This window comes from Haliotis rufescens, unplaced genomic scaffold, assembly GCF_023055435.1.
Source record: "Haliotis rufescens isolate VD_foot unplaced genomic scaffold, xgHalRufe1.0.p SCAF_1, whole genome shotgun sequence".
Classification (NCBI taxonomy): domain Eukaryota; kingdom Metazoa; phylum Mollusca; class Gastropoda; order Lepetellida; family Haliotidae; genus Haliotis; species Haliotis rufescens.
The window spans coordinates 59,919,329-59,946,805 of record NW_025963779.1 but is presented as its reverse complement, the minus strand read 5'-3'; the positions used below and the strand labels follow the sequence as shown (position 1 = coordinate 59,946,805).

General features: G+C 42.3%; 2 protein-coding genes across 2 annotated transcripts in view; both read left to right on the top strand.

Moving 5' to 3' along the window:
• Window positions 1-7,716: 7,716 nt before the first annotated feature.
• Window positions 7,717-25,875, top strand: LOC124145080 (solute carrier family 22 member 6-A-like). Its single transcript, XM_048398732.1, has 8 exons — window positions 7,717-7,869; window positions 10,510-10,724; window positions 12,773-13,003; window positions 14,326-14,528; window positions 15,728-16,032; window positions 23,715-23,835; window positions 24,903-24,975; window positions 25,641-25,875. The coding sequence occupies exons 1-8, from the start codon at window positions 7,725-7,727 to the stop codon at window positions 25,821-25,823; spliced, it is 1,476 nt and encodes a 491-aa protein (XP_048254689.1). The 5' UTR covers window positions 7,717-7,724; the 3' UTR covers window positions 25,824-25,875.
• LOC124145079 (solute carrier family 22 member 6-like) overlaps window positions 25,805-27,477 on the top strand; it is a 24,132-nt gene continuing 22,459 nt past the window's right edge. The window contains exon 1 of the mRNA XM_048398730.1: window positions 25,805-25,819. The gene's annotated coding sequence lies outside the window, so the exon portion shown is untranslated. The remainder of the gene's footprint in view (window positions 25,820-27,477) is intronic.

Sequence of the window (27,477 nt, the reverse complement as noted above, 5' to 3'; positions counted from 1 at the left end):
ATATCATAACAAAGAGTGAAAAATAAGTGTATTAAATGAAAAAATGCGATCAGTATACATGATTGAAGCTGGACAATCACAGAATGCAGTTGCCAGACACATAATAAGTTTAAATTGGTTAACCTCAACGTGTGATATCCCGACTGATGGAACGATATCGGCAAATTGGTGGGGTTAAGCTTAGGATGGATGGTGGAAGGGCAAGAAAGACTACTATCAGTAAGAATCAATATGTACGCACAGTTGCGTTGAGGAACAGATTCATTTCTGCATCAGAACTGAGGGGCAACTTCAAAACTGACACATTAGACTTTCGGCGTCAACGATATGAAACGGGTATATGAACTGCGGATCTGATACCAAGATGTCATTTCAGAGGAATACGTCTGACTATGACACACAGGCGCCTCAGTCAACAGTGGGCAGAGCAGGCAGTGGAGGTCGTCAACAGCGGCATAAGAGATACACCATGTATTCTGGTGAATCGAGATTGTGTTTATGCTTTACAGATGTTTGGAGCTGTCGTGGGGCAAGGTATTATCCGGCAGCAGTCTAAGAGCACGATAGAGACGGTGGTTGCAGCATCATGACCTGGACTGGCATCACATACCACAACAGGACGGATTAGATGATCGCGCAAGATAACATGACCGGTCAATGTTATGTGGAATGTCCAGTGGTCATCACTTTTCCCAGCGGGTAAGTCAGTTCCAGAATGACAACGTACTTCCTCACAGAGTTTGTGGTGCATTCGACTGTCAGAAGCAACAATGTGTGGCAACATTGTGACTAGCCAAATATCCAGACATGTCACATTTGGGATATTCTAGGGCGAAGGGTTTGCAGAATTTGTAACAGCTTAGACAGGTCTTACAAGAAGAGTTGCGACAGATACCAAAGGAGAAAATCCCAGAAGATGTCTTGCCTGCATTGAGGTATGGGCCGGATATGGACGTTACTATGAAGATTGAATTCCACAACGTCATTTCTTTACGTATCGTTTCTTAATATACTGAGTCAAATTAAAAAACTTCACATTTTTAAAAGTAATCCCATATATGATATACAACGGACAAATGTATCAGAGAAGGTAATTTTTAATCATTAATGTCCAAAGAAGGATTTTAATCAACGGTGGTAACAATAATTTGTTCCAAGCACCTACGGTATTCGGTAATAACATCAACAGTATAAATCATAAGTCCCAAGCACGAGAATCTGATGGCACACAAGTTAAGTAGCGTGTATGCCCACCTTGTGCGTTGACAACTGCCACACAACGCCTCCGCATGGACCTTGTGATGCTTGTGAACACATGATTGGGAAGACGACGCCATTGTTGCTGCAAAATGGTGCCAAGATCTAGCAAATTCTGTGGTTGGTTCTGGAGAGTGCGCAGACTTCTGCCAAGAGCATCCCAGACGTTTTCGATGGGATTGAGGTCGGGAGACCTTAACGGCCAGTCCATGACGTTGACTCCCGCATTCGGAAGGAAATTCCTTGTCAAAATTGCTGTTTAGGGTCTGGCATTGTCGTGTTGGAAGATCAAACCGGGTCCATGTGCTGCCATAAAAGGCAGAAGTTCTGGTGCCAGTACCTGGTCGCGGTAAGCAGCAGCGTTGAGGTTGCTACGGATGACAAGAAGCCTGGAACGTGCATTGCCACAGAAAGCACCCCACATCATGACACTTCCGCCTCGAAATCTGTCAACTTCCTGTACTGGGCGTAACGTTCATGACGGCGCCTCCACACCCTCGCCCTACTATCAGCAAATCGAAGATTAAATCGGGATTCATCACTGAAGACGACTTGATTCCAATTCCTCTGAGTCCATCGTAAGTGTCGCTGTGCCCACAATTGACGTCTGTGTAATTGAGTCAGAATCGGCCCGCAGTATGGTCGTCGTGCTTGAATGTGAGCAGTTCTCCGACGGTTAAGAACAGTTTGCGCACTCAGTCTACCCCTAAACAGTTCATTTGTGGTTGATGTAGCCGTCAAACATCAGGTACGGAGGTGACGTAAGACAATCTGACGATCCTCTGCATGTGACGTCACACGTGGTCGACCTTGCCGAGGGCGATCAGCGGTGGTACCCGTTTGCTGTAGACGCGTCTGTAAATCATAAACAGTCCGTCGACTACAACCCATCGTCCTTGCGACTTCAGCTACGGACGTTCCCGTCTGCAACATGCCGATGGCACGTTCACGTTGCACATTTGACAGGCGTGGCATGACAAATGGCCGTAAAGACTTTTGTTTTCTTGTGTTTTTCTTTTTTTGTTTATGACTGCCAACAAGTATGGCTGAAAACACGTGCGGTATTATGGCCACGTTACCAGTTGCACGTGAAAAACCACTCTTGCCACTATAGTGCTGTGCACATGATTTTGATCGATTCACCTGGACAAAAACAGGTGTTATCTGAAGACAATACGTGGCCATTACTGTTTAAATACACAATAAGGGCCCACAATGATAACTGGTCAAAATGTTTAAATTTTAGGATTGTGAAGTTTTTAATTTGGTTCAGTATATATCTGGGAGTTCACTTAAATATTGATCAATCGTGTTTTCTGGCTCAGAATTATTCATGTTTCGTGTGTACATGATCAGTAAGTTTTAATACATTTCAAACCTGTTCAATACTAGCGTATATTCCACAATAATAGTTGAAAGAATGTAATTAAGACTTATAAGAAACAACTTTAAGCTCATCTGAACAATGAATGTCACCCTCAATTCCCAGACAGGGTGATAAACTGGCATACAAATATAATAATGAGAGTTTATCTGGGATTTCAACTCACTAACAACACATGTGATCGACCCGATCCTGATCAAGCAATCCCAGGTCACTGGCTTGGTCGGATCGGGTCTGTCACGTACGACTGCCAGAACGTGTTGTTGTGAGGGCAACACCATGTCTTTCGTAAAGGATCTGTACGGGTTCTATATGGTTCTTGGGTCCTTGTTAGGAAAAAAGGTCATTACAGTGAGGTATACTAGTATTCATACTTGTATCGCAACATTTTTCTTCAAATATGCAAAGTGTACCCTAGAATGCAACATCCCCACCAGCATGTACACATGGGCCCCACTTGGGTTTAGAGTATGCCAGGTGAAGCAACTTGTCAAGGGTTTTGCCTACATGTAGATAGGGTTAAAACAAGCAATCACGCGAGTGCATTTTCTGATGGTAAGTATTATATATTATGCATGTTTGTATGATGTTCTATATTAGCGTATTATAGACGGATTTTGTGATAAGCGAGCCTTGATGAGCTAAATACATATATTGTGTTTATTCCTAATAAAGGATTTGTTTCATTCCACAGCTCACACGCGATATAATCTCTTCATCATATAATGTTATTCTTAAAATCTATCGTCACAATCGGTTCCTAAACATTGCAAGTATTCCTGGAATGTTCGATTAATATAGTGTGTCAATATACATGTAGTTCCAACCGAAACGTTTTTAAACAGTTGCCTAAACTATTATGTAGGCCAAATGACAATTGCCTACACAGTGTTAATGATCATTTTTCGCGGGAATCAATCGGAGCGCCGACTATAGAGTTATTGCCCTTTATCAAACGGAAGCTACTGCAGTCTACGAAGCATCTAAGCGTCTAATCGCCGGAATCCAGTGAATGAGGCATTGCGTTCATTTAGAGTCTGCCTGGTCATTACATTGTTATTTCGTTACCGCAAACATAGTCAGATGCCTAACACACCGACACACTGCTACAAGGCATAGTATGAATGCAGGATACAGGACACCTTCCGCCATTTTGGACTCGTTTTGGTAAGGGATGTGCACGAACTTCTTCCTTAGTAACCAGCTGGTAACCGTAAAAGTAAATGTTTTTTCAGCCGTCCAGTAAACTGTCTTTTTTCGGGAAAAGACCCAAAGTCGCAGAGATCTACAAGCGCAGTTAATTATGGGGATTGATACCCAGACCATCCTTGTATTATGTCCTCGCAATTTATATTTCCAATAGTGCCTGTACACTTGCAAAAGGCCCCTCAAGATCCTGGATAGAGTAGAGTAGGTCTTCAGCGGCCCATGCTTGCCGTAAAATGCGACTAACGGGATCGGATGCTCAGGCTCGCTGACTTGGTTGATGCATGTCATCGTATCCCAGTTGCGTAGATCAATGCTCATGATGTCAATCACTGGATTGTCTGGTCCAGACTCGATAAGACTATATTATCTTAGACTATAATTTTGACAGTGATGACAATTATCTGAGGTAAAAGCTAATGCATCGTTTATATATATTTATCGCGTTTATCTACTTACGTATTTACGTATTTAATGTGTTTCTGTGGAGGTTGTGGGGAGGGGGTTGGATGCGTGAATTGACATGAACAGAATGTCTTGCGTAGTCACAGCAGAAATGGTTACGACAGTAAGGACAACACATTATATTCTTGGTTTCGTGGATTAGCTAAAAATATATAAAGAAAAGGTCGATACGTGCATGAATGCTGTGATTGAAGGATCTAAATAAAGAAAATACAACCCAAACAGTTCTTCTTGCTGACTGAAAACTGTTGTCGTGAATGTTTGTGTTGTCACAGTGGAGAACGGGGTGTGTTTAATGCACATTAATTTGACCAATATATGCATGTATGAGGTAGAGATACCACAAAAGGGCTGCATGTGATATGCATGCAGGAAACAACTCATACACACCTTCAGAGGCACAAGCCCCTGGCTCCCATCTGGGCAATATAATGTATGCCCATTTGGGATCCTGCTGGAACCCTTGCACAAATCCGAACGGGGCCCAGAAGGGCAACCCATCTAGGACCGATTTCCCAGCCCACTTTACCCCAAGTGGAGCCCATGTGTAAATGTTGGGGGGGGGGGGGGGGGGGGGTACCCAGAAATAGACTTTTGATGGCTTAAAGACAAATATCATATAGTTTGCACATTCTCGCATTTCCGTTGGCTTTCAAATATCAAGAATATGATGTAAAAAGATCAAATTCAAATATAACTAACATGTACGAGGTCATTGTGACTTCACCATGTACCTGTAGTCCCTGATCGTCTTCAGATTTGCACCTTTTGGTATGGTTCGAAGATATGATAGTCTCCTTTACACACCCGTGCTTGTAAAGCAATCACCCAATCCTATTCTAGCCCTTATCCACTGTCAGCATATACCCATCCCATCATCAACTCCAGGAAATAGACGGGGCGGTGGGGTAAGGCTATGGTTAAAGCGTTTGCTTATTACGCCGAGGACCCGGGTTCGATTCCCTTCGTGGGTACAATGTATTCAAACCATATCTGGTGTCCCCAGCTGTAACATTGCTAGAAAATTGCTGAAAGCGCCGTAAAACCACACTCACTCACTCACTCACTCACTCACTCTAAGAAACAGAAAGGGCTCGAGGGTTCCCTTATAGAATTATTCTTGTTTAGCCTTATACAGAACTTACACATACATTCTATACGTCAGCCTGACAATGTGCCTGCCAGTATATGCTCTATTTCCGTTCTTTCAACATCAAGCTGTTTCGTTTAACCTCAATACTATTCAAATCAGCATTCCCTCACTTTCAATCGAAAAAAAAGTCTTTATACATGGTACATATACTGCAACGGCGTGTACAGTCAAGCTACACTGCACGTGATGCCTCACTAAAGAAATACGTTTGTAGATAGAATGTGTTTTTGTGTTTTCTGTTTCAATAAGCTTCTCACGACTTGTATCCTTGGGGGAAAGCGTTCGCCCCTCGACACGGGTGCAACTTTCAATCCAAATAATGCCAGGTCATCAAAGTGAACAAAATACATTGTCATCAGCATGTGAGATCATGAGCAGAAATTGATGTGAAACATTTGCATATTTAAACCAAGATTACATATATGTAGAGTCAGGTGATCAATTATTCATAGTCTTACATGGACATGCACGCATATATATACTACTCAAAAGAAGTTAAAGAACACCCAAATAAGTTATCAAAATCACTCAAAAAATAAATCGTGGCTACAGGAACAACACTGATTGGGAAAGATAAGTATTTAATCATGACATTTCATTGACGAAAGAAACGCTGGCATACAGCTGACCAGAGCAAATCAGTATGAATTGCATGTACCCTATAAATCAAAAGTCACACACTACAGTTCAGGATAATCCTGTTCCTTCAATATCGGGTATACCCACCCCTGGAAGCAATACAGTCCTGACATCTTCTACGCATAGATCGGACAAGCTGCTGCAGTGTTGTCTGTGGAATTGCTTGCCATTCCTGATGAAGAAATCCTAACAGTTGCTGGAGATTAACAGGAGGTGGGTGGTTAGCTTGAACGGCTCTTCCCAAGGCATCCCAAAGATGTTCAATGGGCGCCAGATCTGGCGAATAAGCAGGCCATTGCATAACGGTAATCTGCCTTTGTCTGTGATAGTCAGTGATAATCCGAGCGCGATGGGGTCTTGCATTGTCGTCCTGAAGGATAGCACCTTGACCAATCTGACGAAGTGTGGGCAATACCAGGGGTTCAAGAATCTCATCACGGTACCTGGCAGCATTCAGATTCCCGACAATATGGTACAGAGGAGTCCTGTGATTCCAACAGAATCCTCCCCATACCATCACTGATCCCCCTCCAAAAGCGACACGTTCACGTACTGTGGCATCAGTGAATCTCTCTCCAGTACGACGCCACACCCGTATTCTTCCATCATTGAGCTGCAAACAGAATCGGGACTCGTCTGTAAACAGTACACGAGACCATTGCTGTCTGTTCCAACGCACATGTTGTCGACACCAAGCCAGACGTGCTGTTCTGTGAACTGGACGTAAAGGTGGTCTCACTGCTTGTCGTCGACTTCTCAAGTGCGCAGCTCGTAAACGGTTTCGCACCGTCTGATCACTAACGACAGTGTTATTGACAGCCCTTAACTGTAACCTGAGGTTGTTTGCTGTTGATGTACGCTGCCTGAGTGCTTGGAGAACCAGGTATCGGTCATCACGTTGTGAGGTACACCTTGGCCGTCCAGAACGATGTCGCTCTTGCACTCTGCCAGTGGCAGCAAAACGATGCCAAAGGGTGTGAATGACAGAGGGGGACACCTGCAATCTTCTGCCCACTTCACGTAAAGAAAGGCCTTCCTGGAGCCAACCAATAGCTCGTCCTCTATCAACATCAGTCAGATGTCGTCTCTGTGGCATGGTTTTGGAAAGTGTGATAACACGATCATCGTCATCGCCTTCTTAAAGGGAAAGCATGCACGTGCACCATGAACATCACCACTTTCATATGCTGAGCATGAAAATTGTGTTGGTTGTTGCTAAGGATAGGTGCAGCGTTGTGTTTGGGCGACAATATTCCTGTGTTTTGCTCATGTTTTCAATTCATTTGCATGACTACCAGAAGTGTTTCCAGAAAGTGTCAGGAGGATCAGCAATACCCCAGACGTGGTGCAACATGTTGCCAAACATTAGATGATAGTAATGTTATAACACATAATGCCATGACCAATTTGCTAAATCGTGTATTATATATCTGGTGTTCTTTAACTTATTTTGAGTAGTATATAAAAGCCGTGCACAGTTTAACCATTTGTATCCTCACCCTTCAGTAATGCCCGTCAGCAGGTTCACTGATATCGGTTTCACTGTGGTATTAAGGGTTAATATCAGAAACAGTTTCTCCACTATACCTACAGTTACTTGCGCTATAACATATCAGGGTGATGGCCGCCTCAAATAGCGATGAAGGCTTCGATAGCATACTATTGGCCTTGAAATGGAGAGGGGTATATCAGATTTATCAACTAATTCCACTGGTCCTAAGTATTTTACCTACTGCCTTCGCAGTTTCCTGTATCATATTCACAGGTGAGTCAGTAAATAATACCTATACATGAGAATACACACACCCTTGTCCAAACAAAGTGTCATGGTTCTCGAGTATATGTTGTTCACTCAGATCATACTGGAGACAAATGTGCTTAACGCGGACATTAACCACTGGGAAACGCCAGCCATCCGGTTTTCTTGAGTAACTAAAGTTATGTATTTACCAAATTGTATTTACTAATGAGGTAACTTATAAACTTCGAATGGTGACTTGTCATAATAAATAAGGTTTGTATTGTCTTTCTTTTCAAATGCAAAGCATGTAGTATTGTAATGTTTTAGTGAACTTCGTGTCAGTAGAATGCACTGTGCTAATATATACATACATTACCTAACAACATACTCTATATAATTCGTGATTTTGCATTATATGTAATGATACCTAAGGAAATGGGGAATGTTGTCAGTTTTGAGTCACTGTTATCACAATATGGTTGACATTAGAATCACAATGCATGGTTGCACTTGAAACAAGAAAACAACCTTATCACTATCCCCGCCTGGGACACATTAGAATTTTGTTAGAAAAACTAGAAAAAAAGAGACCTATAAAGCCTTAAGAAGAGATAGGCAATAGGGTCGCTTTATCTCAGCAGAACAAAGTATTAAATGTGAAACTGATACCCACAAAAGGCCTCTTTTCTGGAAGAAAATAATGTACGGCACCAATTCTCGTACTCAGTCTTGATACGTATCTCTTAGGTAAGCTAACTTCAAAAGTTTCTGAGAAAACTTGTCCCCATTGAAGACGCTTATATGCACTTTGTAAAATAACATGGATCAAGGGCTGAAACTGTGTATGCTCAAATCTTAAAAAACACGTAGGAAGGGAAGTAACTCTGGGTAAAACCAATTTTCGAACTCAGCCTTCACAAGTATCTCTTAGATAAGCATGCAAACTTTCATTCATGTAATTTCAGTAGTGTCTGAGAAAACGCGTCCCCAGTATGCACGAATTTGAAAAGCATGGAACAAGGGCCATAACTCTGTAAAAAATGAATTTTCGAAGTCATTTAAGATCATGACCAGTTATATCAGTGTGTGAAATTTCATTTTTCTGACTTAAATAGTTTTTGAGAAAAGTTGTCCCCTTTGAGAAGCGGACGGACAGATGGAAATACGGGCAGAAGGACAGCTAGACGCAAAACACTGCCAAAACCAGTATCCTGTCACATCAATATAGAACAGTATCCTGGACACAATGAGCCGTGCGTTTTTCCCAACGACGATACACATGCACACCCTGTCCCACATCCATCTGTTGTGAAGGGCTGTAACCTGCTCTCATCAGAAAACGGTTTCTGTTCTGCCATCGTTGTACAGACTCGCCTACCTGAGTCTTTGTTGAGGGTTGACAACATGTCCTATGGTAGCTGAAACTGATGACGTCAGTCATGGTAGCGCAGTCGTCAGGATACAGTGAATGTAGAGAGTCCAGCAATCAACGGTAACATGCCACAATTATAGTATGTTTGTTTGTTGTTTAACGCCGCACTCCGCTATATAATGGTGGTCGGTAAATAATAGAGTCTGGACCAGACAATCCTGTGATTGACATCATGAGCATCGATACACGCAATTGGGATACGATGACATGCTTCAACCAAGTCAGGGAGCCTAGCTACCCGACCCCGTCAGTCGCCTCTTACGACAAGCATAGTCGCTTTTTACGACAAGCATGGATTGTTGAATACCTGTTCTAACCCGGATGTTCATGGGTCAATTGCGCCATGGGTGAAATGTCGACGTTATTGCACATCTGGTGAACATATCATGTCTATGGCGCCACGGATCATCAAATGATGCAATACTTTTAACACAAAATGGGTAAGAGTCAGCGAAGACATACAAATATTGTATCATTTTGCTATTAGCTTCAGTTTTGTTGAAAATGGGATAAGTGGCAACATAAGATGTGATACACATATCACGCTATAGCCTAGGTTTATTCACAAACACTGTATACATTTTGTTCCCGTTTACAACAGTTGTAATACAAACTATGGGTAAGAAACGGCGAAGACACGAGACCTCAATGCAGTCTCACCTCCCAACGCCTGTTACTACCTCCAATCGCGAAGAACTTAAACATTCAAATAAGTCAGCATTTTTTTAATAATATCATAAAACATGAATACAGTTCATGAAAACTACAAAAATATAGCTCAATGTGTATTTCCTCTTTAAAGCTAACGTTACAGTCTTCATACTGTTATGAAGGTGGAAACTCGCTTTCAGATCCTCATCCTGACATCCGGAAGAATGTGGTACAAAACGATTACAATTCTCCAAATCCAGCATCCATGAATATATACAATTCGAAAAAGAGAAAGCACATTATGCAACACGAAAAGCTACCCGGCACTCACTCTCTCACATCCTACAGCTACGTGTTGTAAGGAGCGGGAACTTTATGGCGGAAAGAGTTCCCTTGCTGACAAAGATTATATTTAGGCATCAACTGTTTCTTGGCTATACTGTATATGTTAAAGATGTTTAAGTTACAGATATAAAGGTCCCACAAATCTTCCCACCTTTGAGAAAAATGTTCCCGAGAAACATCTTTTATGCAGCCAAAATGATATTAACGTGTTTGTTTTTTATACCTTCCGTATGCAGGATCTTATGTCCCATTCCGGTGTAAAGAGCTTAACCGTACATCAGTTGAAGAAGGTCTTCCAGTTGGGGAAGATGACGCTGGATTAAACATCACATACCATGAATGTGGCATCACCATCACAACCAACATGTCGGACCATTTGGAAAGCAAGAGACTGGACTGCATTGAGGGCTATGAATATGAAGCGGCAAGAGAATTGTCCCTTGTATCCGAGGTAAAAGCATAAAAGAAGAAAGTTTCATTTGTTGTCTTTTGCAGATGACGTTGTACCTGTTTTCGGATACGTTGTTTACGAATAGAATATTTGTGAAAAAATGGAAATTGAGGGTAAATGTGTCCGATACTCTACCCCAAACAGTACAGAAATACCAAGAGGTATCGGGTGATGGTAGTGGATAAAGACAAAGGAGGTACCAGATGCAACATGACAATCAACAGAACAAAGGTGTGTTGTGCAAACAACCAAGAAAGACGGCAAGGGTGTGTAAAAAGGAATGTTTGAGATGACTTGATCCAAGGCTTGCCTCGAGAAGATGCAATGGACCATGCTCCCACGATTCATCAAACATTCGTTTGTACGGCGTGGCATGGTCCGATTTAATCTCCCAGTGACAAGTTGAGGGAGTCTCGTCCATTCCTCTTGCAGCACCTTGGTCCAGTTCGGCTAATGTAGTTTGTGGCCTTTGACGTTGACGTCTCCCGATTATGTCCCAGACATGCTTTATTGGGGAAAGGTCAGGACTGCATTCTGGTCATGTTTTGCTGCTGGATGAAGTCAGTTACGATACTTGCATGGTTGACACGACTTATTGTCTTGAAAGACAAAACGTAGAGCAACATGACGAACAAGAGGCACAACAAGTATGTTGTGCTGTTTAGTGTCCCTTCCTTGGACAATATGAAGTGGCGTGCTGGCAGTCATATTGATCCGCCCCAAATTTTTCATGTTGCCTTACGTTGATGTTCGTAGGACGTTCGTTTGAACGTCTCCAGATACATCCACGTCTATCGAGAACATTACACTTGGCCATCGGCGATTCCCCCTCTTGCTCTTGCTAAATAACGTTGGCTTCTTGTTGGAATATGTCGATTTGTTAACGATGGCACAACACGAGGTCGCCGAGTATGGAAATTAGCTACAATCAGACGATTTCAGTACCAGCCCCAGTTCGGTGGCCTGGCGCAAGTAAACAGCGATTGGCAGCTGTTTGGGCCTGGTTTCAAAGTTGTTGACGTAGGGATCCCTGTGCGGGGCCGTTCATTAACATTTTCTTACTGCAGAAACCTCTTCCAAAGTCAGCAAATCATAGGCGGAAACACGTGGGACGTATTAGATGCCTCTTGCTGAATTCTTCCAGTTTGAAACATGCCAACAGCTCTTTAGCGTTTATCACGTTGTAGACGACACATTCCCAATTTGATCGCAAAAGCCACTTTAAAGCAAAAATAGAGACCTTAGGTGTTACTGTGGAAAATGAAATAAAATGAAAATTAACAATAGCTAACTTCTTTCAGTGGCATTTAGAAGTTGGTGTGATGAAGTAAGACGAGTTCTATGGATGAACAACCTCTTTATTACAATTAGTGCGACGTTTCGGTGTAGATCCTAACACCTTTATCAAGCAAGGGATGAATAGTGCTAAACAACATAGGTATATATACTTATTGACATCAAAGTTTATACAGTTAACAATAACTAATTGGTAAGTGTCAAAATCGAGCAAGACCCCCTTCCCACGTGCACCGAGGAATTTCATGGCCCACGTGCAATGTTTCGAGTGTGATTGGGCGTATGGTGTTGGCTCCGACATCTTTCAATCTGCAGCAGTCATTTTTCAAAGCTGATATTTCTTCTAAAGGCCGATCCTAACATTTATATGTCATGATCCCCAGCTTTTCTTTTAAAGTAAAGTTATCTTTCAGAGAGGTGTTTGGTAATCTAATATGAAATACAATCAGTTGGAACCAAATAATTATTCATTGGATTTAATACATGAATTTTAATACTCGTTTGTGAATTTGAATTACTGTTACATTAAACTGTATGATACAATACTGAATAATTGTAAAAAAAAAAGAAGAATGATGAGCAAAACAATGCAAGCGCAAAGGTGTTCAGTCTGTCAACATTCTAATTAATTCTGTAACCACAAAACCCATGCATGTTTACTCGCATCAAATTTTCCTATTGTGCTTTGTAATGGGTAACATTATAGTAAATATAGTACCATGATATTATCATTGGCGTTGTCTATTCCACAGTGGGACCTTGTTTGTGAAAAAGAAAGTCTTGGTGATCTTCTTCAAACCTTCTATATGGTTGGTCTGGGTGTAGGAGCAGTCGTTTTCCCAGTCATAGCTGATACGTATGGGCGCAAGTACTCCTTGGTTATGGCTGGGATCTCAGCCTTCGCAGTTGGCACTGTCATGCCATTTGTTCCACAATATGCTGCTTTCGCTGCCCTGAAGATTCTACAGGGAGCGGCGATGATGGTAATATTTATGTAGGCACCAAGCATGCCAGCTACCATCTATCGACAAGCTCATGCCCAATAAGACCACAAGCCAACACACTCAACGGCCTCACTCGCCCAACAGGCCGACATCCCCGATTGACTACTTCATACACATCTTAACTCGCCCAACATACCCAAGACAACACACTCACAGGGTTCTCTCGCCTGACACAATTTCATTCCATACACAACTATAACATCAATAACCGTCCGGTCGCCAAAAACACCCCCATTCTCACTCGCCCAATCCACACTGATACGGCCCGTGAAGATTCGGGGTAGAATAGATCTTCAGCAACCCATGCTTGCCGTAAAAGGCGACTGTGCTTGTTGTAAGAGGCAACTAACGGGATCGGGTGGTCAGGTTCGTTGTCTTGGTTGATGCATGTCATCGTATCCCAATTGTGTGGGGCGATGCTTATGATATTAATCACTAGATTATTTACAGACCGCTGTCATATAGCTGGAATATCGCTGAGTGCGGCGTAAACAACCAACCAACCACCATCACACTCATACTCATTCGCCCAATACACACTCATACGTACTCGCCCGAAACACCCGCATACTTACTCGCCCAATACAGACACATCCCAGCTCCCACAACTTCAGTTGCTTCATACAACCACACCATCACTCACTCGCCCTATACACCACATCCTAACTCGCCAAAAACACTCTCATACTCACTCGCCCAGTACACACTTATACTCTCTCGCCCAAAAGACACTCATACTAACTCGCCCAAAACACACATTCTCACTCGCCCAAAACACACACATACTCAATCGCCGAAATGCCCATAACTTCACAACAGTATATACAAATCTTAACTCGCCCATTAGACCTACATCCTCATGCGCTCAATACAACCACATCCTGACTTGCCAAGCTCCATAACCTGTCACCACACTCAAATTATACCCAATATGGTGCCATACCAATATATAAATATCGTACATATGCTCTTGATTATTAAGGTGGGCAAAACTTTAAGACCGCGCCATATGTTTGTTGTTTAACGCCGCGCTCGGCAATATTCGAGCTACATGACGGTGGTCTGTAAATAATCGAGTCTGAACCAGACAATCCATGGGTTGTCATCATGAGCATTGATCTACACACTTGGGATACGATGACATGCATCAACTAAGTCAGCGAGCCTGACCACCCGAGTTGTGAAGTTGCTGAAGACCTATCCTACCCCGGATCTTCACGGGGCATATCTGTATCTAATGTTCTTTTTGAGAAAAAAACAAATTGTAAGATGCAAACTATTCCGCACGCGCTTTATTCCAGGGTTGTGTCATAGCCTCGACATCACTCTGTCTGGAGCTTGTCCCAGCAAAACAGAGATCAACCATCTCTGTCATAATCAGTGGGGGCTGGTCAGTTTCAATAGTGATCTATGCTGCATTTGCCTACCTCGCGAGGAACATGAGCTGGAGGATTCATCAGTTAGTTACGGGCCTCACATCGTCTTACTTTATATTTTTACCCTGGTAAGTATATCTTCTTCCATTGAGACCACCTCCGTGGTCTAGTGGTAGAGCGTCCGCCAGTAGAGTGGAAGGTCCGGGGTTCGATCCCTGGCCGCATCATAACAAAAGATGTTAAAAGATGGTATCTATTGTTACCATGCCTGTCGCTTGGCATGGTCAGCTCGGAGTTAGACTACTGTGTCTGAGTGGGTATTCATGTTACACTGCGGCATGCCCAGTGGGCTAGCACTTTAAAATCGGCATTAGTCCGGGCTAGTACAAGCGGCCACACATGCACATCGCTCTATAAGTGAAATAATCGTGGACGCCACGTTAAGCCCCATGTCACCTTACCTCACCTCATCTTCCCATCTTTCTGAGATCGATTGTAATAAAATGGATTTTACGTCTCAAAGTGCATCATATCACCTGAGCACCCTTGATTAAAAACATGAAAAGATTTAGAAATAATATGTTGACGGTAAACATGCTCTGCAAATCCTGCGATCGAACGAATTAGGCACGGCGGTTGCCATGTTGTTACGGGACTTTTAAGTACTACTCGTTAGTCCAGGCAAAATCTGACTCCATAATTCAGTCTCAGTTCCGCAAGAGTGGAAACTGGATTTTTAAAGTCAGTTAACTCCCTTGCCTCGGAAAGATATGATCTATTTTGTAGCATTTGTGTTTCTATATTCTATTTAAAAATTAAACAACAAGAAGAGCTGTTGCTTGTTTCCGGTAGGTTAGTTGAATACATATTGATGGATTTTGTTCTCAAGCTTGGTAGTGAGTAAGGTGGATTTAACGCCGCTATGAACAGTATTCAAGTTATATCACGGCGTGTCAGCTTTGATGTGGCAGGAAAGCCTGAATTCATGCAGGTCTCAGACGTTTACCACTTTGATGAAACCCACCGGTATGGTGCTGACAAACCAAGAAACATAATCGGAGTGAACCGGGATTGGAACCTACGATCATAGGTTCCTGGCATGCCCAAGAAATAAAATCCAAATAGACTGTAATAAAGTGCTGAGGCCTAGATCTGGGGAAATCTAGATTTGACAAATTATTCTAGACTTGCGTTGGATTCATTTCTTAATTTATTCTTTGGGATCGGGCTTTCCTCTCATATTAAGTAAATACGTTGTGAAATCACTGCAATTCAAAGCGGCGTTAAGCCCAACTCACTCACTCATTACTCTATATTTTTGCTGCAGGATATTGGATGAAAGCTACAGGTGGCTTGCAGCAAACAAGAAATACCACATCATAGAGCGCAACTTGAAGAAGGCTTGTCGTGTGAACCATGTTGATGAAAATGTTATCACGGCTCTCTTCAGAGAGAAGGTGATGTCGCCAAATGAGGAACATCACTCTCTCCTTGATACACACTCCAACCGTGGCCTTGACAAGGTGAAAACAACAGAAACGTTCATGGTAAAGGAACAGAGGAGAAGCCAATTCTGCAGATCTTCAAGGATAGAGAGATACTCAAGCTGTCCGCAGTCACGTGGTTTATGTGGTAGGTTATTGACCAGCCTTTTCATCTTCCGGGGTGAAGCTGATCTAGCGATCTAGCGAGACCTATATTTATTTGTCTGGCAAATGAAAGCGACAAAAAACATTAAAATCATAATAAAGATCTCTGCTAAAAGCAGAGTATGTGTACGATTCCAACTATATCATGTGTTCATGAATCACCATCAAATACCAGATGTTGGCGAAGATTTTAGCGTATCCTTCCCCAACTGTACATCCATGTTAACACATTCCTAACACCACCGCCCAGAGATGAAAAGGTCCTTTTTTAATATATATTTTCATAGAATGCTTATGCAGGTTGACTTAACTAGGTTAAAGACATGTTGTGCATGTCAAGTTGATTGGAATCTAAAACCACCTGGAGTTTTCTCCCTTGTACTCAAGCACATGTTGAGTCAGACATATTAAAGTGTCACTGATGTCTTACACCTGTCTTGGTCATTGATGTCTCACATGGTGTCAGAAGTAAACTGGAAAAGGAACAATTAAGCCCACCTCCTGGACTGAGTTTGAAGGGCAATTTGGCAGAAAACTGGAGATGGTTTTAGCAGCAATTAAGAATTTATCTGATTGCAAGCGGTACTGCTGAGAAGGATGAAGTAGTGCAGGCAAATACATTGCTTCATGTGCTTGGAACTGATGCTTTAGAGATTTACAACACTTTCAGATGGACAAATGCAGGAGATGAAACAAAATTAGAGCCAATTTATGAGAAATTTGAAGCTTACTGTAACCCAAGAAAAAATGTTATGAGAGACATTTGTTCAACACCAGAAATCAAGGTCCAAATGAATCTATAGACAATTATGTTACTGATCTCAGAAATAAGGCAAAGACTTGTGAATATGGCAATTTGAATGACTCTTTGATTACAGACCGCATTGTTTGTGGAATTGTCAGTGATAAAGTTAGGGCAAGACTGGTGCGACAAGGCGATAGACAGAGTTAGCAGGAGAAACAGAAAAACAAATTTATGAAATTTCGAAGATAATCCAAGGAAAAAAGCTGCACCAAAATCCTCATCAAAGTGAATAAAAAAGAAATCCAACCGAAAGAAAAAACAAATTCAAGGACAGGTATGAAGATAGGTAATGAAACAGAAATGAAAAAGGACTGTTATTTTTGTGGATAAAAACACAGAAAAGGAAATTGTATTGCATATGGTGAAACATGTGGAAATTCTGGCAAGAAGAATCACATGGCACGCGTTTGTCATTTCAACCAAGAGGATACAAGGAAGAAAAAAGTTCACATGCTGGAAAATGACATGACAGATAATGAATCTGAAGATTCTGATGGAAACAAAGAAGAAACTTTATTCATAGACACACTGACAAATGGAAAAGACACAGAAAAAGACTGGAAAATTGATTTTGAAGTTTGTGGAAACCAAGCTTCAATGAAACTGGATACTGGAGCTGAATGTAACGTCATGTCAAAGGAATTTTACAAATCGCTTGGAGAAAGAATGCTTACCAGATCAAAGGCAAAGCTAGTGTCAACTTCTGGACAAAAGCTGGAACCGATGGGTGAAGCACATCTTCTTGTTGAATACAAGAAGAAGATGTTTCCTGTGGAGTTTGTCATCGTAGACAGAGACGTAAAGCCAGTACTAGGACTTTCTTCGTGCATGGAAATGAACTTGATCAAGCCGATGTTCACAGCTGAAAAAGAAGAGAAAGTAGATACATCACAGATATTCAGCGAGTTCAAGTCTACATTCAAGGGTCTTGGGTAGATCAAGTGCATCAAACATCACATGAACGTGGACGAGTCTGTAACACCAGTAGTTCAGCCATCACGAAAGATACCATATGCCCTCCAGGATCAAGTGAAGGCTGAATTGAACAGAATGGAGAAAGCCCGCATAATAACAAGGGTAACAAAATCAACAAAGTGGGTCAGCCCTATTGTCGTTGTAGAAAAACCAAACAAGAAAGTAAGGATCTGCCTTGATCGGCACAGCTTGAATCAAGTTATACTTCGTGAACATTTCCCTATGAAGCCTGTAGAGGAAGTTGCAGCTAACCTGAAGGAAGCAACAGTATTCACGATTGATTGATTGAGTACGGTTTTACGTCACTTTTAGCAATATTCCAGCAAAATCACGGCGGGGAACACCAGAAATGGGCTTCACACATTGTACCTATGTTGGGAATCGACCTGGGTCTTCGGCGTGACGAGCGAATGCTTTAACTACTAGGCTACCCGACCGCCTCGGTATTCACGAAACTGGACGCAGCATCTGGATATTACCAGATAGAACTGGATGAATAAAGTACCTGGCTCACCACCTTTAATACACCCTTCGGCAGGTATAAATTTGAACGAATACCCTTTGGGATTAGCCGTGCTCCAGAGATTTTTCATGGAACATTGACACATATGTTTGAGGATATTGATGGATGTGACAGCATAGCTGATGACATTTTGATATGGGGAAAGACAGTGGAAGAACATGAAAAAGTAGTGGAAAAAGTGCTGACAAAGTGTTCTGATATGAACTTGAAGCTAAACAAAGAGAAATGCAAGTTCAGGCTGAAGGAAGTAACATAAGTCGGACATACATTCGGTGTGGAAGGGCTGAAACCATGTGAAGACAAACTTCGAGCAATCACAGAGATGCTAGCTCCAGAGATTAAACAAGATCTACAAAGATTCATGGGAATGGTCAATTATTTGGGAAAATTCATACCAAACCTCTTATTAATTAACAAGCCTCTTTGACAGCTCTTGGAGAAGAATGTTGACTGGGAGTGGACTGAAAGACAACGTGAAACAACCTGAAAACAGTGATCTCAATTCACTAGTATTGAAATATAACAATGTCAGCTCTACAATCAAGCTTTCTGTGGATACATCATCACGTGGAGTTGGAGCGTATATCACTCAAGAGGAACAGCCTGTAACATATGCTTCCAGATCACTCAACCCTGTGGAATGGAAGTACGTGCAAGTTGAGGAGGAGATGGTAGCTATTGTCTTACGGAGCAACACAATTCCACAAGTACATATATGGAAAACTGTTGTCATGGAAACTGATCACAGATCCCTGGATACCTGTTCCAGAAACCGTTGTCAGCAGCGCCACCCTGGATTCAATGCCTCATGTTGAAAGTAAAGAAATATGACTTGAGAGTCATATACAGACCTGTATCAGAAATGTACATCTCAGATACCCTGAGCCTAGAGGAATCTGAAAATATGGATTTGGAGGTACTTACAGTTGAGAACTTACCAATTTCCAGAAATCGACTGGCCGAAATGAGGTTGGAAACAGAAAATGACAGTTCTCTACAAAAACTAAAGGAGTATGTTCTTCATGGATGGCCTGATGTTCCTAACAAGGTTGGGAAATTAAGCCACACTGGAATACTCGTGAATTGATTTCATTTCAAGATGGACTCTTGTTGAAAGGTGAATGCATCATCGTACCTACAAGCATGCACAGAGAAATGTTGAGAAAATTTCATCAGAGTCACGTTTGAGTGGGAAAATGTTTGCACCGTGCACATGAGTACTCTATTGACCAAGCATGAATGCACATATCAGAGATTTAGTATCAAGCTGCGGTGTGTGTTGTCACTACAGAAAACGTCAACAACGAAAGCCGTTGATTCAGCATGACATACCTGACAGACCGTGGCAAGATGTTGGATCAGATATATTTGAACTGGGAAGTGAACACTACATCATTGTGGTTGATTATTACTCAAAGTAGTTTGAGGTCTCCAAACTACATGACATGAAGGCTGTTACTACAATTAACATCCTGAAAGAACATTTTGCAAGGCATGGGATTCCAGAATTTGTAATGACAGACAATGGACCACAGTATACAAATTATAAGTTTCATGATTTCGCAAGAGAATATGGATTTGAACACAAGACGTCATCTCCTCATTAACCACAAAGCAATGGGTTGGCAAAGCGAACCATACAAACTGTGAAAAGATTGTTCAAGAAAGCAAAGGACGATGGTCAGGATCCCTATCTTCCATTGTTGAATCTCCGAAATACTCCCATAGCCGACATTGGATCTCCTACACAGCTACTGATGGGTCGTCGAACAAGAACAGTTATTCCAACTAAACCAAGCCTCCTGAAACCAGGATTCGATCACAGCCATGTCAGGAGTAACCTGAAACAGACACAGTAAGAACAGAAATATTATCATGACAGGAAATGCAAAGAGGTGAAACCACTTCAACAAGGTAATGTAAGGTCGGTAAATGGATACCAGGAACTGTAGTCAAACCAAGCAAAGAACAACGTTCATACATTGCTGAAAGTAGTGGAAGATTCTTCAGGAGAAACCGGAGAGATCTCCTGAAAACAAATGAAATTAACCCACTGAAATTGTGTTTTGACAACAATGAAAGAGGCCATACTCCAATTGAATCTCCCATAACATCCAACAACACAACACAGTTCCAACAGCCAGTGAAGACACCACTGTCATCAACTACAACGTCATCGTCACAGTCATCATCACAGTCATTGTCACAGTCAGCGGAAGGGTCAGCACCGTTGTCAACGTCGCAGGCCACAACCGGACCAGTCATCACTCGTGTCAGCAGTCGTGTGATGAAGCCACTAGCCAGATACTCAGATTGCCTTTAAAGTGTTTTAAAGTTCAAGTTTAAATAATGATTAGTAATGATAGTCCAGTGTTGTGATGGACAATTGATAATGTGTTTGCAGTTAACACTTAATACCAGAGAAGAGACTTTAATTTGAAGTAAAATAGAGATAAGTGATAGGATTTATATTATGGACTCTAAGGCTTGCATGCAGTTACATTTATAACTTTTATTTCAGGAACATTTATAAGAAAGTTACATGTTGAATAAATATCTTAAGAAGGGAGGTGTCATAGAATGCTTATGCAGGTTGACTTAACCAGGTCCTTCGTTGTGTCAAGTTGATTGGAATCTAAAACCACCGGGAGTTATCTCCCTCGTACTCAAGCACATGTTGAGTCAGACATATTAAAGTGTCACTGATGTCTTACACCTGTTTTGGTCATTGATGTCTTACATACATGACGTTTGAACATACTCTAATAAATTTGATCGTTGATAAGAATCACTTGGTTGCCGGTCTGTATTCTGTTATGTACAGACGGACTTCATGTAGCTGGAAAAATGTTGAGTGCGGTGTTATGCAACAAACAAACAAACAAACAAAATAGCCGGATTGCATGTGTTTCCGTGCATATCATTTTTTTGTTTTGTGTTTAGGGTAACCAACAGCCTCACCTACTATGGACTGTATCTCAACTCGACAAAGTTCCACAGTGACAAATACATCGGCTTTGGTTTGAACTGTATCACGGATGTTTTGAGCGTTATCACATTTTGGCTCACAGTTGACCGGTAATGATTTACGTGGTCTCAATTAATTAGATAGAATACAACGGATATAAGACCATATAACTCTCATTAGGGGTAAATATCTGTGTACGGTGATTTTATGGGCTTATACTCCACAGATTTGGAAGGAAACGTACTTGCCAGGTCTTTCATCTAATAGCAGGCGTATCACTGATAGCCTCGGTGCTATTTGACAACTTCAAAGGTAACTTATTACAATTTTGCATTTCATGCTTTCTGTCAGTGGTTGGTTTCTTCCATACTCGATAGATTACTGCTGATCTGATATATAGAGGATATTTAATGTGTTTTCTCAAATACCACTTTTATCTCATCGAGTAACTGCGTCCCCTCACTCTACTACCGCCTCTCCCCTCTCCACTACCGCCTCCCTTCACTCTACTACCGCCTCCCCTCGCTCTACTACCGCCTCTCCTCGCTCCACTACCGCCTCTCCTCACTCCACTACCCCTCCCCTCACTCTACTACCCCTCCCCTCACTCTACTACCCCCTCCCCTCACTCTACTACCCCTCCCCTCACTTTACTACCGTCTCCGCTCACTCTACTACCCCTCCCCTCACTCTACTACCCCTCCCCTCACTCCACTACCGCCTCCCCTCACTCTAATACCGCCTCCCCTCACTCTTATACTCCCTCTTCTCACTCCACTACCGCCTCCCCTCACTCTACCATCTCCTCCCCTAACTCCACTCCCGCCTCTCCTCACTCCACTACCGCCTCTCCTTACTCCACTACCCCTTCCCTCACTCCACTACCGCCTCCCCTCACTCTAATACCGCCTTCCCTCACTCTTCTACCCCCCCCAACCCCCACCCATCCCACTCTACTACTTCGTGCCCTCATTCTACTACTTCATGCCCTCCCTCTACTACCTCATCCCCTCCCTCCAATACCGCCTCCCCTCACTCCACTACCGCGTCCCATCAGTCTACTACCTCCTTCCTTCACTTAACTACCTCATTCCCTCACTCCACTACCGCCTCCCCCACCCCAATACCGCCTAACCCACTCCACTACCGCCTCACCCACTCCACTACCGCCTCCCCTCACTCAATTACTGCCTCCCCTCACTCTAATACTTCCTACCCTCACTCTACTACCCCCTCCCCTCACTCTTCTACCGCCTCCCCTCACTGTTCTACCCACCCCCAACCCCCACCCATCCCACTCTACTACTTCGTGCCCTCACTCTACTACCTCATCCCCTCATTCTACTACCTCATCCCCTCACTCAACTACTTCCTGTCCTCACTCTACTACCTCCTCTCCTCACTCTACTACCTCCTCCCCTCACTCTACTACTTCCTGTCCTCACTCTACTACTTCCTGTCCTCACTCTACTACCTAATCCCCTCACTCAACTACCTCCTCTCTCACTCTACTACTTCCTGTCCTCACCCTTCTACCTCCTCCCCTCACTCTACTACTTCCTCCCCTCACTCTACTACTTCCTGTCCTCACTGTACTACCTCATCCCCTCATTCTACTACTGCGTCCCTTCACTCTACTACCTCCTTCCCTCACTCTACTACTTCCTGTCCTCACTCTACTACCTCCTCTCCTCATTCTACTACCTCATCCCCTCACTCTACTACTTCCTGTCCTCACTCTACTACCTCCTCCCCTCACTCTACTACCTCCTCCCCTCACTCTACTACCTCATCCCCTCACTCTACTACTTCCCGTCCTCACTCTACTACCTCCTCCCCTCACTCTACTACCTCACCTCATCCCCTCACTCTACTACTTCCTGTCCTCACTCTACTACCTCCTCCCCTCACTCTACTACCTCCTCCCCTCACTCTACTACTTCCTGTCCTCACTCTACTTCCTGTTCTCACTCTACTTCCTGTCTCACTCTACTACTTCCTGTCCTCACTCTACTACTTCCTGTCCTCACTCTACTACTTCCTGTCCTCACTCTACTACCTCATCCCCTCACTCTACTACCTCCTACCCTCATTCTACTACTTCCTGACCTCACTCTACTACCTCCTCCCCTCATTCTACTACTGCGTCCCTTCACTCAACTACCGCCTCCCCTCACTCCACTACCTCCTCCCCTCACTCTCACTCCACTACCCTCACTCAACTACCGCCTCAGTATTATTGGTAGGGAACGCAGCGGTATAGCGAGTGAACATTATAGTATAATGATTGAAGGCTATAAATATGTTTTTACCATAGTAGATTTGGAACTTGTGGCATCTCACACCAACTCACTCTATACATGATTCATATATCATTTTAAACTGATATTTCAGAAACAGTTCCTTCCTTCACTGTAGCGGTTACAGCATTTGCCTTTATAGGAAAATTTGCAATATCGACGTCATTTTCAATTGTGTGGCTGTATACCCCTGAAATATTTCCAACAAACATACGGTAAGACATGAAGATTGTTTAATGAAGATATGTGTATAATGAATTTGATGATAGTGTTAAAGTCTCTAAATACGTATGAGCACTGTGTGACATGAGTGTATACATTTGTCGATGTGGAAGCAAATATTACATTAAAGTGATTGGTATTGCTTTTTTCTTGTTATCTATTGGAAATTAGTCTGGATGATATCTTAAGTGTCCAAAGAAAATCATGATGTTGTCGTATGAAACGGCTTCAAGAGCTGCTACAGCAAAACAAGAGAATTTTATTGTTACAATTTTATTCTAATTATTACCCAAATGAAGTCAGTTGACTATAATAGATTTCGAGAAAATTCACCTGCAGTAACGTCCATTAACTAGGACCCCACTCCGGGGAAATAAACATTTACTTACTTTCTCTATTTAATGTGAACCCCGTGGACATCCTGGTCGACTAAGGGGATCGGGTGGTCAGGCTGGGCTACTAAGGGGATCGGGTGGTCAGGCTGGGGTACTTTCCTGATTGCATGTCATCGTACTCCAATCGCGTGGATCGATCTTCATGATTTCAAACTGCAGTATTTCAAAATCAGAAACCGCGAGGTTTCCGGGAGTTTTCACATTCTCTTGTCTTTAATCTTAATTCACGTCTGATAATTTTTACGTAAATGATATTGATATTACAAGAAGGTAGTTGTGTTGATGTGAATCCTTCAAATATAACTGAAACGGTAACGAGTACTGGTAAATAGTCTAAATGCTTAAAGAAACAGAACCATGGCAACGAGACAAAGGTGGTTACACTTAAGTTAACTTAGGTACATGCGTTTAAAAGAGCATACATATGGTTGCACTAATATAGATGTAAGTAATATATCAGGCACTACACACAGTACTTCTCATAGTAATTAACGACTCCATATATTTTTTGTATTTGAGGCCATAGGACCCATATTCCAAACAATTACAACAATCTCGCTTGTCAGAGGTTACAAGTCACCCGAAAGCTGGAATACTCATGATAGCTACAAAGCAAAAGTATAATTTGTTTTTATATCCTCATGTTAATGGCGCTATGTTTTCAGAAATGTTGGGCTTGGCCTGGCATCAATGTCTGCTAGAATTGGTGGACTCTTTGCTCCATTTACACGAACGTTGGTAAGTGTACTGTAGGTGATTGAGTGAATATTATTTTACGTTATTCATGTGCTTCATACCTTGTTAGGTTGCAGGCGGTCTGGTGACTTCATTTAACTTCAACAACGTAAATAATATTAGAATATACTATTTGTATAGCAATTTAATGGCCATGCCTTGTTCATGTGGGCATTGTGGTATTTTCCTTTGTATCTGCGTGATGCGTTTGTCTGTTTGTTTGCTTGTTGTTTGGGGCTGACTCAGGCAATATTCCAGCTAAATGACGGTATCCTGTAAATACATGAATGTGGACCCGACAAACCAGTGATTTTTTAAATTATGAGCACCGTCCCCGCCGCGGGGTTCAGTCACTCCTGACCACTTGATCCATCTAGTGGCCTCAAACGAAAAGCATAGGCCCATTCTAACCCCTGTCAATACGTCGTACTACCACATCCTCAGTTTTATACCCAGTTAAACCTATGCGGTCCCGTAACACTTCCCCTGTTATCTGCGCATGTGTTTATCATCGGTAATCCGGACCATACTCAGTAAAATAGTCTACGTTTAAGACTAATGGATGCGAAACAATATCCCTTTGTCTTTATCTAGTCACGAATTTTCCCATATAAGGGGTTTCCAAATTAGAGGAATCGGGGGTTATTATTATGATTCTTATATGACAGTACCGCTACCTGCCGTGGGCACCTGGCACTGTGTTCGGCACATTGTGTATCGTGGTGGCTCTCATCGTTCGCTTCCTACCGGAGACCAACAACCAGGAGCTGCCGCAGACCATCCATGAGATGAAGCAGTGGATCAGGCAACAAAGTGAAACTCCACGGGAAAACAGCATACCGGAAAAGTAAAAAACAAATCTGTATTTTCAGACACGAAAGAAAGAAAAAGTGAAATAAATATCAGGAACTGAATATTTACCTTTCTCATGTTTTGTTTCAGTCTATAACATCCACAAACAGCGACACGAACACTTCCCCAAAGTTTGACTTTGTTCACCCCTGCCACCTGGGAACATATATTTGCCGTGAATAAACTTCAGTATAACTCGTTGGTAACTCTGCCTGAACAGTGGGAGGTCGGTGGTTTGAATTACATCTACTACGTGCAAGTGCAAAGAAGAGAAACACTTAAGAAATATGTTTATTTGGCAACACAGTGGGGAAGGGGGTGGGGGCGGTTTCATGTCGCGGCCCAAACAGTGTAGTTGACACAGCATTATTGATAATACTTCTGAACATTATTGATAAACAAATACAACTCAACATTACTGATAAATACTACTGAACTTGTGATGCGATAATCTGCTTAAATTGATGCTTTAAACTTCAAAACGTGCATGTCGTTATAGCGTGTAGGGAAGTGATTGTATGTAGAATTGTAAACGCTCCTGTCCTTGTTGCGTGTAGGGAAGTGATTGTATGTAAAATTGTAAACGCGTATGTCTTTATGGCGTGTAGTAAAGTGATTGTATGTAGAATTCTAAACGCGTATGTCCTTCTAGCGTGTAGTAAAGTGATTGTATGTAGAATTGTAAACGCGTATGTCTTTATGGCGTGTAGTAAAGTGAGTGCATGTAGAATTGTAAACGTGCATGTCCTTCTAGCGTGTAGTAAAGTGATTGTATGTAGAATTGTAAACGCGTATGTCTTTATGGCGTGTAGTAAAGTGATTGTATGTAGAATTGTAAACGTGCATGTCCTTCTAGCGTGTAGTAAAGGGATTGTATCTAAAATTGTAAAGCGCGGATGCCCTTATAGCGTGTAGTAAACTGATTGTAGAATTCTAAACGCGCATGGCCTTGTAGCGTGTAATAAAGTGATTGGAGAATTGTGAACGCGTATGTCCTTGTAGCGTGTAGTAAAGTTGATTGTAGAATTTGTGACATACACCTCCACTCCGATGTTTAGATAACCAGCTTTAACAGACTTAGGAAGGGCCGACAGTGCAAATGCAAGCATATAGGTATTTGACGGGATGATGTCACCGTCTCTGGATTTCACAGTGAAACGCTTTACTGCAGTTACCCCTTGACTAGTCAGTTAATCTGTAATTTTGGACATGTCGGACAGGCAACGAGCTCTGTCTCGAACAATGCCTCGGCAAGAATTTAAGGTTTTGTGTACGGACACAGCAACCTCAATATTGGCAAATGTAGGTATAGATAGCAAATTGAGAAATTGCTGTCTCCGTGAACACTCAACAAGAAGAGAGCCAGTACGAAGACGTGTCTTATTTTTAACTTCTCCGCCAATTCCTGAAACTGCTTTTGAAATGGCGAAAGGATTAAGCTTTAATGGTTGTTTATCAGCTGCCTCGATCACAATAAATCGGGCCCAGGAATCCAATTCACGAGATAAATTTGCAGTTTGATCAGTGTCATCTAGATCCACATGTCTACGTTTTGATCGGTTTGAACCAGGGTATTGGTGAGACATGATGAAATAAAGTAATTCAGCACCCCTGCTACCCACCCACCACGGAGTGTTACCAAGAACGGTGTTT